A 12302-nucleotide genomic window follows, 5' to 3' on the forward strand; every position below is an offset into this window, starting at 1 on the left:
TAATATCATTGGGGGAGTCCATCTCTTCCGATTCCAAATCGCTTAGACTATACAACGAGTTAGCCTTCTCCGGTTTCTTGTCATTAGGATTTGTTGCAACAACCAGCCAGGAAATTAGGTTTCCAGATTTAAGCGCCATTTTTTTTTGCTTTCCTGGCCATCCGCTTTCTTGCCCTTTTGGTCAGATTACGCTTGGGAAACTTCACAGTGGGGGAAGCACTTGCGCTACCTCAACCACTTCAGGCACCAGAGATTTACTATTAGGAGCCATGTTCCCCTTGTTTTCCTACGCATTTCTCTTTTAGATAGTTGGCAGTTTTAATTTTCCTCTGACTCATCGCCTGCTAGAATCTCTACCAGCGTTGATTCCAGATTAACCGTAGCTGAGATTGCGTCACTTTGTATATCCAACATCCTCTTAGCTGATGGGGGCCAATGGTTATCTAAACTACCAACACCACCGTTATCCATCACCATTCAGTTTAGGAAACTCATATTCTTTTCAGCTATACATAGTATATTGTGGCACAATTTCAGTAGGATTTTAAGCGCAAAGCTAGTGGCAATATTATTTGCCTCAATATCCTTAACTTGTTGCTTAAAGCTACAGTTTGCCAAGGTTCCATCAGCTGACAGCACAGACTGTTCTCTAGTACCAGTACTGGACTCTATAGACCTGTCAGCCAGAACACTTAGTCGAGAGGTGCAGGAGAGTCTATCTGGATTAGAAGAAAGGGGGGAGGAGTAGGAGGTAGAGAAGGTGGGGGCAAGAGGATGGGAAGTACAGCATTTTCAACAATTATAACCAGGTCAACTGTTTCCCCCAGCCCGCTCTCTACATCAACCTGTGCATTAGTCATAAGTTTATTTTGCTCCAAATTTGCAATCTGGCCCTCAAGACTGTAGCACAGGTTAAGCAGTGAGTTATTATTGTCAAAATCGGCGCAATTTAAAACCGCTTCTGCTAAGGCCTTCACCACAGATCGAGGTTCCTCATGAATGTCTGCCACTGTAGCTTGGCCTTGAAAAAATCTGTTATCTTATTTTCCTTTGGTGCAACAGTCTGTGTACTTACATCACCAGTATTTCTTAAAGCACCATTATTGCAATGCTTCTTCCCAGCTTTGAGTTTGCTACGCAACTTCATGAATATTAGCACAATAAAGGGCTATTATAGTATCAGAGATCGAAGTATACCAGTAGTAATCACCTCTTTTACTTAAACAGACAGCGGCTAAAGAGATGCCACACGCACCAATTGCAAATAATAAGAGTTCAGCGCCAGTCGCTCAAAGGGTAAATCTCCAAAGTCACTGCTCTCAAGCGCAAGGGGGGGAAGACTGGCTAAAGTAGCAGGTAGCTGTAGTTCAGCATCAGCGGCTCAAAGAGCTAAAATCTGCAGTCACCACTCAAAGATGCAAAAGAAGAGACAATGTCCAGCAGTAGCAGATAATAGTGATTCAACTTCAGCAGTTCAAATAACAAAGCTCAACTGTCGCTGCAAGGTTGGCACCGCCAGCCGGCAATGAATAACCCTCAACTCTCCCCTCACCAGTGGTATCCAGTCCTGTTCTCTGCTGAAGTGAAGGGGCAGTATCCGCACTCCTCCGCCGGTCAGCAGGTCATCTCCAGCCTGCTTTACGCTCTCAAACTGCCCACGGCCTGCACAGCCCACTCCGCTCGCGCAGTCAGCACGGCCGAGGTCGCATCTTCCACCAACAGCGAGAACAGTACACTGGAGCCATTGGAGGAAAGCACCTTTCAGCGTATTAGACGTACAAGCATACGCCAGCAGCAGCAACAGCAAAGAGTTTCTGAATCAAGCCGCACCTCGTAACTCTTCGCAGCTCAAGATCTCTCTTCTCTGCAGGGGCCTCCCTCTGTAATGGCCTCCCTGCCCTTCTCAAACTCGAGCAGGACCACCCCAGGGTCCGGAAGTAGCTCAAGACCTTCGTTTTTGTTTCTGCTTTCTTTCTTTCTCTCCCTTGTTGACCCACCTGTCTGCAGTGCTGACTGGGTGCCTTCCTCCGGGCCTCCGTGCACTTAGGAGTTGTATCTGTAACCCTACAGTCCTCTTCCTCCTTGCACTACCCTGAGCCGGCTCCCACGGGTGTACTTAGGCAGAACAATGCTGCCCTGACCGCACTTCGTCCACCTTCTCTCCTTCCGGCACTTCTCCTCTACCTCTCCATCCTGCACTTGCGTGATCTTATTGACACAAGGCCTAGTAAGATTGTTTGTTTGTCCTCCCTATGTATCCCTACCTTGCCTTGTCGCGCCTAGCAACACTTGTGTACAGGCGCGTTTTAAATGACTCATGATATCATATAATATCATTTGTATAACTTACCTGTGCAGCTATGTTTACTTACTATTTCTGCTAAGCGTTAACCGGACCACACAAGTGTTCCTCCTTCTTCCTTAGTGGCTTGGTGCTTTGCTCATCTGTGGTTGTGAATAACCGTGCTTAACCCTAGGTTGGCTTTTCCAAGTCCAACCCTCCTAACATGCCCCACCCTGTAAGACGTGAGTTACTTTTGAATGTTCATTATGACATTATTTATTTCCTTCCTGGTCTCCTTGTGCAGCTGGAGATATCCTCATCGTGGGCCATGGATCTGCTCTGGATGCTCTCACACGACCGCTGTTAAGGCTTCCACCCAAAGACAGCGCTGATTTTGCTCAGATGGTTCGAAAGGTAAGAGGGGCTCTCAGAAAAAGACTGTACATTTGAAGATCTCATTTTAAACAGAAACATAGAGTTCTCAAGCAATAACCCAAGAGACTCCGTGAGATTGAGCTTATTGGTGAGGGCTCTTGGTTCCAGTCAAGCTGTGATCGATTTGGCTTGAGTAAGGATTTAAAACGAGACTTTAGATGAGGCCGGATCTTCTCAGCCCAGTGGGCACCTTGGTTTCTAGGTCCAGCTTGTCTCTTTAAATCCAGAGTCTAGGCTGAGGACGACCCCAGCCCTCCCATAAGGACACTTGCAACATTCAAGTTCAATAGTGGACAGCCATCCTCCCAGAATCTGTCCAGCAGCACCCCCGAGCCCCTGGAGGAATCTCGATCTGGGGCAGATAACCCCCACCCCCATTTCCTGCCCCCATTTCCTGCCAGTGCATACACAGGAGAGGCTTTGCAGGCTTCTTGCAAGGAAACTGCCAAGGTGCATTAGGAAAGAAGGAAAAATGGAAGGATGGACAAGAAAGGATAGGCCGTCTTGAACAAAATCTAAAACCTGAGGATTGGCCATTTTGAGTGTATGTTCCTCTTAAGTGCATTATCACAGCTAAAAGGCAGCAGGTGATTGTGCCCCCGCAACAAGGGTAGCATGTATCAGAATTTGAGGAAGGATCATAGATTTTGAAGATACTTTCCCACGCTGTTTATAATACTGCGACTTAAGCCTGTCTAGTACAGGCTTATTTTAATAGTGTCCTTTGCCTTGCTTACACCTCAATGAACAGGTGGAGGAGCCAGTGGAAGGCGAGGAGCTACACTCTTCTATCTCTGGCCAAATGTCCTAGTCATGGGTAGCTGTCTTAGTGAAGATGGCTAGGGCTCTGGCTCGCTGCACTGTATCTACACCAGTCCCACTGAAATACAAAATCTGGCAGACCAGTGTGGCCTGAACTAGAAAAAGCCAGAGCCAAAACAAATCCCTTAAACAGCTTTCAGGAGGTTCAGCTGGAGAACAGGTTTACATTTAAGTTCCTCTGCACCAAGCACAAGGCCTAGTAGTGCAAAGACCCAGGATACGCAACGGAAATTGGCTCCCACCTGTGCACCAATTAGCAACTTCTGATTTAGAAAGACCTGGGCAAGCCGGCAATGAAAGATCAATTGATCCCTATTGCACAGGTCCCAGGACACTGGGAGTCTCTAAATCTTTATCTGAGAGAAGAGCCAAACTACCTGCTCTTTGGAAAAAGATACCTGCTCAAGTCGGTGTTCGGCGGCCATCGTGTACTGCGCACTGCAAGAATCAGGTAACACCGGGTGGGCGATAGTCGACATTGACAGGTAGATGTCCCTCAAGGTCCCTTGAACCAACAGTTCATAACCTTGACCCCCTAACTGCCCCACCTCCATCCACTCAGGATCATAAAGTATATCCCGCCTCACCATTGCAGCAGGTTTTCCCAGGGTCAGGGTGACACCATTCCCATGAGCTATGCATGATAGACCTCCCAGGATTGCACAGCCATTATTTGGGTATAGCGCTGAAAGGCGGCTGCAAGGGAAGAGCGCAACAAAGGCGCATGAGTAGAAAGATATTTCCCAAACAGATGTTGCTGCCCAGATGTGTGCGGTGCTGCATGAACCAAGCGAAACACTCAGCGCACCCTATACTCGTAGATCGTCATTCTTAGGTTCATGTATATATAGTGTGTGGTAAAACCACTGAAGAGCCTTTGTTTTTGGTTCCTATGTTGTTTTAAATGTGGTTTTAAATTGAATTTATATAAACATTTGTGTCATTTTCATTAGTGAGTATACAGTCCTATCCGTCATTGGGTGCCACTCTAGCCAGAATTGTTTTATGCACAGTTTATTTCAGTCTTAACATTTTGTGCAATAGTTTGACTTAATTTCTTTCTTTCAGCAAGGCTCTATGGGAACAAGCCTCGCTGTAATAATTTTTAATTAATTTGTTTTTATTTATTTTTGCATGTGTAGAGTGCACAAAACCCTTAAGCATCGAGGCACTATTGCGTAGGTGGGGGAGAGAAGGGAGGGGAGCAGTGGGGAGAGGGAAGGAGGTGCGAGGAAGGTACAGTGTACATGGGTTAAAGTTACTTAAAGAGCATAGTTTTGCAACATCTTCTGAGCGGCCAGTATCGGGGCTCAGATCAAAGGTGGAGACGAAGGTCGTTCCACAGTTTGGCAGCAGTGACAGGGAAGCTGGAGCCACCAGCTTTGGTGCAGTTGAGCCACGAGGTAGCAAGTCTGTGGCTGTACTGTAGTCTGGTAGGTCTGAGAGAATTGATCTTTCAAATTCTCTGTACAAGGTAAGAGGTTGATGTGGCTGGAGTCTTGATCATAGTGGCCAGACAGAGGGATGAGAATTTGGGTATCATCGGCATCGTTAGTGTATGATATACCCTGGGAGTTCAGAAGGTCAAAGAGGGGCTTTATAGAGATGTTGTAGAGTGTTGGTGAAACACAGGAGCCTTGTGGCACACCGAATGGGACATGTGTAGGGAGGGTGGCTGCGCTTCCTGCATAGACACGGGCCATTCGATCGGCTAGAAATTAAGCAATGCATTTGGTAGCCACGGGAGAGAAGTTAGCGGTAGTATTGAGGTGGTGGCAGAGTGTTTGGTGATTGTCTAAATCAAACACTGCCGTAAGATCAAGCAGGTCGCCAGCATGTCAGACGTCATCCAACTGGTTTTTGAGGTCCAGAAGGGAAGACTCAGTGCCATGGCCTGGGCAGAAACCTGACTGGTGTGAACTTAGGATCTTATGTAGTTCTAGTTGGGCTTGTATTGGAACGTATGCCGCGTGGTCCTAAATATTCAGAAGGAAAGGCACTGTGGTGATGGGTCTGTAGTTGGTGGGGACTGGTGGGTCTAGAGAGATCCATGCTTCTTTCAGAGTGGGGGGAGGGAACTGCTAGCAAAAGAGGAGTTGATGACAGCAGTGATGATCGGGGTGAGGGCTGAAGCACAGTCCTTGATTAGAGGTGCTGGGCAGGATTCACCTGTGAGGCGGTTTTAGACCTGCAATGGGAGAGGATGTGTCGGCTTCTGTGATGGGTTTGAAGCGTGTGCTGGTGGGTGTGGAGGGGGCAGGGGGCAAGAGGCTGTCTGGAGCAGGTTTGTGTTCTTTGGCAAGAATGGATACTTACTTCGTGTCAATTTTCGCCTGGAGGGTGGAGATTTTGTTCGTGATAGCATCTTGAATGTTTTGGCGCTAAGTGTTGTCTTTGGTGATAGTTGTATTTGTTGTCATGGCAGATTGAAGCTCTAGTGGATTTGAGAATAGCTTGCATAAGTGGGATTGGGATTTGGCAATCATGTTGGAAATGGTGGTAGCTTCGGCTGTGAGGATAGCCTGTTTGTACTCTCTGAAATCGTTGAGAAGTTGTCTTTGTTAATGGGTGGGCAATTTCTTTGCCAGCTGCTTTCAAAAGCACGTTTAGTGATGTGCCTGGTTCGGAGAGCAGGTGTATACCATGAGTTGACATGTGTAGTAAGTTTAACTCTGCAGAGCTTAAGAGGGGCGATGGCCTTTATGGCCAGTTGTATCAGTGAGTTGTAGGTGTCAACCAGCTCCGAAGGACTCAAAGCTAGTATGGCAGGGGAAAGGGATTGGTCAGCTGTAAGGATAGGGATGAGGGGCTCTTTGGTCAGGTTATAAGAGCATCTGGCAAGTGCCAGGGGACTAGGGGGGAGGGTGTAGTTATGGCAGGTGTAATAGGCATTGTGAACGAGACGGTGTGGTGGTCGGTCCATAGAGCAGGGGAGAGGGCAAAATTAGTGATGTTATGATTGGGATCTGTGACCCAGTCCAGGGATCTGCGACCCAGTCCAGGGATCTGTCTAGATGGTGGGTAGGGCTTGATGTGTGTTGGGAGAAGCCAAGCAAGGATAACCGGGTTGCAGAGGATGTGGCATCTTTGTCTAGTTGGTCGCGATAACCCAGGTTTAAGTCTCTGAGGAGCAGGACTTTAGAAGTGTGTTTGATGCTTGTACTTAGGAGTTGCGCAATGCCATTGTCGTAGGTTTTGACTGGGCCTGGCGGGCAGCATATGACATGGAAGATGATGGCAGTGGTTGGAGATAGTGTTCATTTAGTGCTGAGAAGGTCACACGTTGTGGGCGCTGTGGAAGGGGTGGGTCTGAGTGCCAGGGTGTGTCTGTAGATGAGGACGCTCCACCTCCTTTGCGCGTTAGGCGATCGCTGCGCAGAATCGAGTATTGGCACGGCGATGGTAAGGGCAGCGCCTGTGGTTGGGTGAAGCCAGGTTTCAGTAACTGCTAGGATGCCTAGGTTAGTGTTGGTGATGAAGTCTCTGATGTCTGTGGGGTGGGCAACGATGGAACGTGCATTGATGAGTGCACATGTGAGGGAACGGTGGAAAGCGCAGGCGGAATGTTGGTGGCCTTGTGTGGAGGCATGCATGCTGTACGTTTGGTTTTGGTGCGTGTGCTGAGGTGTGATGAACATTTTTACCTCTTAGAAAAGCCTTAAAGGAATCCCAGCTGTTTCTTTATGTGCTGTGATCTGCTTCCTTGGTTCCTGTCGATGAGTCCGGCCTTTGAACATGGCTCCATCATCGGCTTGAAGGATGCGTCTCCATGCGCAGGGAGTGTAGCTTCTCCATGCGCAGGGAGTGTAGCTTCTCCAAGCGCAGGGAGTGTAGCTTCTCCATGTCCATGGAGTGTAGCTTCTCCATGTGCAGGGAGTCTAGCTTCTATGTGTGCAGCGAGTGTAGCTGCACAGGGAGTGTAGCTTCTCCATTCGCAGGGAGTGTAGCTGCGCAGGGAGTGTAGCTTCTCCATGCACAGGGAGTGTAGCTTCTCCATGCGCAGTGAGTGTAGCTTCTCCATGTGCAGGGAGTGTAGCTTCTCCATGCACAGGGAGTGTAGCTTCTCCATGCGTAGGGAGTGTAGCTTCACAGATGTTGTGATCTGATTACTAAGGGTTTCTGTTAATCTAATGTTTCGGAAAACACAATCTGATCTGGTGCATGTGTCATTGTCATGTGAAACATGTTTGGATATTGTTTCTTCCATAGATTTTGCAATCCCACTGTATACTCCTAAATCCCGGGAGGCAGCTTGGTCCAGGAGAGATCCCCTTTGGATCTACGTTACTCCTCACCAGATTCAAATGCCCTCCCAGGATTGTTTCTCCCACCGGTGATATTGGAATATTTCTCATGAGTTCTGATCTATGCTCCTGGATTTGATTTCAAGGGGTGATCTTAAGATGAAACCCTTGATCGTAGAAAATATCCCCTAGTTGTCCGTCTGCTCTTGCATGTGCCGGAAGGCGAAGCTCCTTTGCTACCGAAGAGTCAGCCAAATGTTCTTGTTAGGGGGCTCCAAAGGAGCCCAAACCAAACTGTTCTATTTTATGTGGGCCTCTTTGCAGAAGATGCGGCTACTGGATTCAAACTATGTTTGAGTTTCACAGGCACGCTAGGGATCACCACTCAATTTGTTGGGTGACAGGGCCTCCAAGTTCAAGGTCAACAACTTAGTCAGTAAGCCGCACCCCCCTTCTCACATCTCCACCCCCTCTGTGATGCATTGCTTTCCTGCTCAGGATCCTATTCACAGTGTCACGTCCTGGGCATTACATCATACCTATGACATCTGCATGTCCTAAGGCTGTGCTAATATCTCTATCCTCTATGTTGACCTTGCCTGCTAATATCTCTGTCCTCTATGGTGACCTTGCCTGTTATAATCTCTGTCCTCTATGGTGACCTTTCCAGCCATTATCTCTGCCCTCTATGTTGACCTTGCCTGCTATTATCTCTGCCCTCTATGTTGACCTTGCCTGCTATTATCTCTGTCCTCTATGGTGACCTTGCCTGCTATTATCTCTGTCCTCTATATTGACCTTGCCTGCTATTATCTCTGTCCTGTATGTTGCCCTTGTCTGCTATTATCTCTGTCCTCTATGTTGACCTTGTCTGCTATTATCTCTGTCCTCTATGGTGACCATGCCCGCTAATATCTCTATCCTCTATGTTGAACTTGCCTGCTATTATCTCTGTACTCTATGTTGACCTTGCCTGCTATTATCTCTGTCCTGTATGTTGCCCTTGCCTGCTATTATCTCTGTCCTCTATGTTGACCTTGCCTGCTATTACCTCTGTCCTCTATGGTGACCTTGCCTGCTATTATCTCTGTCCTGTATGTTGCCCTTGCCTGCTATTATCTCTGTCCTCTATGTTGACCTTGACAGCTATTATCTCTGTCCTCTATGGTGACCTTGCCTGCTATTATCTCTAGCCTCTATGTTGACCTTGCCTTCATCTCCATACAGGTGCCCTCCCTGGCCATGTGCTGCTGTGTGGAGAACAAGGATGAGGGCAGTTGGCAAATGGCGGAGCCGCCGGTGAAGGCCTTGACCCATGGATCCAACTCGGCCTTCCACTGGAAGACGATCATCTGATCCTCTCGGAGCACGCAGCGGCAGCCCACCATGCAGGCATTCTGCGATGCCACCCTTGAAGCGGGTCATGGGCGCGCGGCCTCTGCAGCAGGAGCTGCAGTCTGGCCTCAGTGCTGCCCATCTTCAGTTAACCCTTTCCTTCTGGCCATTCAGCTGCAGGAATGTTTCTATTCACTTGGGCAATATGATTGGGTGTTTTAACTGACATATTGTCGCAATAACATTTAGACTCTGGTTTTGAGAACTATTACAAGAGATTGAGCACCAGTGGCTCTCCATTTTATATCACACATAGGTTTAAAAATAAAGTCAAAGAAAGAAGGATGTACAGAAATAAAATCCTACAAATGAAAAAAATGGACTGCATTTTGCTTTAACTACATATGTGTTGTGGGGGACAGGGCGAGCCGGCTCTGTGGGGCTCGGGATGCACATTTTGTGTACATGGTAATGCCTATACATACAGTAGGGGTCTTGATTTGGAGCAATTGTATAGGCGCTCCACCTGTACCACAGTTTCCACTGATCGGGCATAGCTCTGGCTGCTTGACTGTAATATAGCGCAGCCCTCCACCCTCTATTATCCGTGCTGCTCTACACACTGCGTCCCCGGGCTGGAGTCAAGCACCCAGGGCATTGGTCACCCCCCACCCCACTTAGCGAGCGGTTCTCCTAAATGATCTACCGTGGTCCTGCGCCGGGTCCCATGACCCATATTACCTTTACTACCTCCATTTTGGCAACATACCATTACTCAATTATGCAAGCTTGTTTTAGCTCAACACAGTCCTGGAAACAGAGCTTAACACTGTGGAAAGCAATTAAAGAAACAAAGAAAGTTTAGGCTTCACTTCGACTCTTGCAAGCTTGAGCTCTGGATCATTCTCGCCCGAAAGAAAGTAGCCGTGTCAAGGCGGGTGGGATATCCAGCAACTTGGGTTGGTTTCAGTCCTATTCTTAGAAGTCTCTTGTAAGTACTACTGGGTCTAGGTGGGGAGTTATGGATAAAAGAAAAGACCAAGACACAAGGGTTTTAAAAGTCAGGTCCATCCATCCCGGGCGAGGAGCAGAGCGGCATGGCAGTATGGCTGTCAGGTCAGCGCTCCCATGATGAGAGGGAGTGCCGCGCTGAGAGCCGTGCCATCAGCACAACGACTCAGGGAGATTTGTGAGGCTTCCTCACATTGGGCAATTTACAGGCTTACTGATTCTGCAAGCCTTAACAGGAAGTACAGCCTAAAATCGGCCAATGGGGAAGTGCCATTGGCCAAAACATTGTCTACTACACCTGTTGCAGAGACTACTTGTGGGACACAGATTGCAGCCTTCCCAATGTGTCCGCCCAAACGTCCTCTCCCCGAGCGGGTGGGATGCCTTCACCGAGATGCCTTTAGCAAATGTCAATAACCATAGGGCCGGTGCCTCCCTTCCCCACAAGACAGACTGTGACATCGCACTTGTTCACATAGTGTAATGCAGACATATTGTCTGGACCATACGTCTCTTACCCTGTATCTCTGGCTGACTACCTGCAAGGGGAGGAGAGTTACCCTGAGTCCAAGCAAATTGATGCAGAACCTACTTTCTCCCTCTTACCAACTGTAGATCATTGAAGGTGGCACACAAACCCATCATGGACAGGTCCACACCGGCCTGCTCCTGAACAGCTGGGAGAGCAAAGGGCTCACCCGCCAACATGTTCTGTACTTTAATGTACTTATAAGCCGCGCCTGGGTACCCGGAGGCTTAAGGGCGCAACATACAGACACAGGAACAGAAAACAAGTACAAAGAGCTGGGCCACCTGTGGAAATGGAACGTCACGCCAATCGTCTGAACAGCAGACTTCAGCATTTTCCTAAACAAGGTTGCGGAGGTCAGCTCTCTAAGGTCAGGAGGAATAGCATCCCAGGCCCTGGAGCTGCCACAAAGAACAGACATGTGGTGGTCTGAGTAAGAGAGCAATTAGGGATCTTAAATTCATTAGTATTATTAGATCGAAAGTTCCTCGTGTTAGATTTGTTGACCAAGCATCCTTCAGCTATAGTGGACTTGATCTCACCATGCATTTATGTGTAATCAACAGGAAGTGAATTCAATCCTAGCCTCGAAAGGGAGCCAGTGGAGGTCGCGTCTAGCATTTGAAACATGGTCTCTCCTACCGAGCACAGTGATGACCCTAACAGCGCCTTTCTGTATGATGTGTAACCTTGCACATTCATGATTTATTGAGCCTACTAAGAGGCTACTACAATAGTCAGTTTTAGAACAGATAATTGCTCTACCCACAGCCTTGCATTTGGCTCGTGAAAAATAAGGGTGATGTTGGGCTAGCAACTTAATATAGTGAGCTGTGCAGGGGGCCAGGCTGCTCACTTGGGCCTGCATATTCAGATTTTGAAATAAAAACATCCCAAGTGTTTTAAGTTTATTCTTGGTTTCAATTTCACAGCCTGCTAACCAAAAGGACTTGTAATCATGTGCCAATTTTAACACTCTTTTCCGTGTCTACCACCATCAGTTCAGTTTTTTTCTTATTAAGCGCTAGGCCATCCTCAGCCATCCACACTTGAATCAAATCATATATTTTATTTATGTTTTTCACTTCTTCCTGATAATTTCCAGAAAGTGGGATAATACGCTGCATATCATCCACGTAGTCGTTAAATCCAATACCTTGCCCCTCCAACAGATCGGAAAAAGGGGAACCAAAAAGATATTATAGAGGGCAGGCGACCGTGGGAACCCCATAGTGCAATGGTGCTGGAACAGCCTCTGCCACGTCACTGCAGACTCTGCCATGTCTGTTACCCGGGAAGGATTCAATCCAGCCTGCAGCCTTGTCTGAGAAAGCTGCCACCTCTGAGTCTGGTGATTAAAAGAGTGTGATCCACCAGATCAAAGGCTGCAGACAGATCAAGCAGCATAAGCAGGGTGGTCTGTCCTTTGTCCATGATTTGCAGTAGTCTTGATTACAGGTCAACTAATGCAGTTTCCGCGCTGTGTCCTTGCGTGAAATCCAGCTGCCACTTACTTAAAATCCTATGATTATTCAGATGTTCCGATAACTGTAAGTATGCAACACGATCTGGAAGCTTTAAAAGAAAAGGGGTGTTAGTGACAGGCCGATATTTGGCAGGTGTTAGCAGGCATAGACCTGGC

The 12302-nt window shown here is 47.8% G+C and overlaps 1 protein-coding gene across 3 annotated transcripts in view; it reads left to right on the plus strand.

Moving 5' to 3' along the window:
- UBASH3A (ubiquitin associated and SH3 domain containing A) overlaps positions 1-9498 on the plus strand; it is a 368437-nt gene extending 358939 nt beyond the window's left edge. For all 3 annotated transcript variants that reach the window (XM_069635649.1, XM_069635648.1, XM_069635650.1), the window contains 2 exons: positions 2589-2698; positions 9013-9498. In XM_069635649.1, the coding sequence (XP_069491750.1) occupies positions 2589-2698; positions 9013-9141 (239 nt within the window). In that variant the 3' untranslated portion in view covers positions 9142-9498. The remainder of the gene's footprint in view (positions 1-2588; positions 2699-9012) is intronic.
- The last annotated feature ends 2804 nt before the right edge of the window (positions 9499-12302 follow it).

Source organism: Ambystoma mexicanum, chromosome 7p, assembly GCF_040938575.1.
Source record: "Ambystoma mexicanum isolate Mex_15411 chromosome 7p, UKY_AmexF1_1, whole genome shotgun sequence".
In the NCBI taxonomy this organism is placed as follows: domain Eukaryota; kingdom Metazoa; phylum Chordata; class Amphibia; order Caudata; family Ambystomatidae; genus Ambystoma; species Ambystoma mexicanum.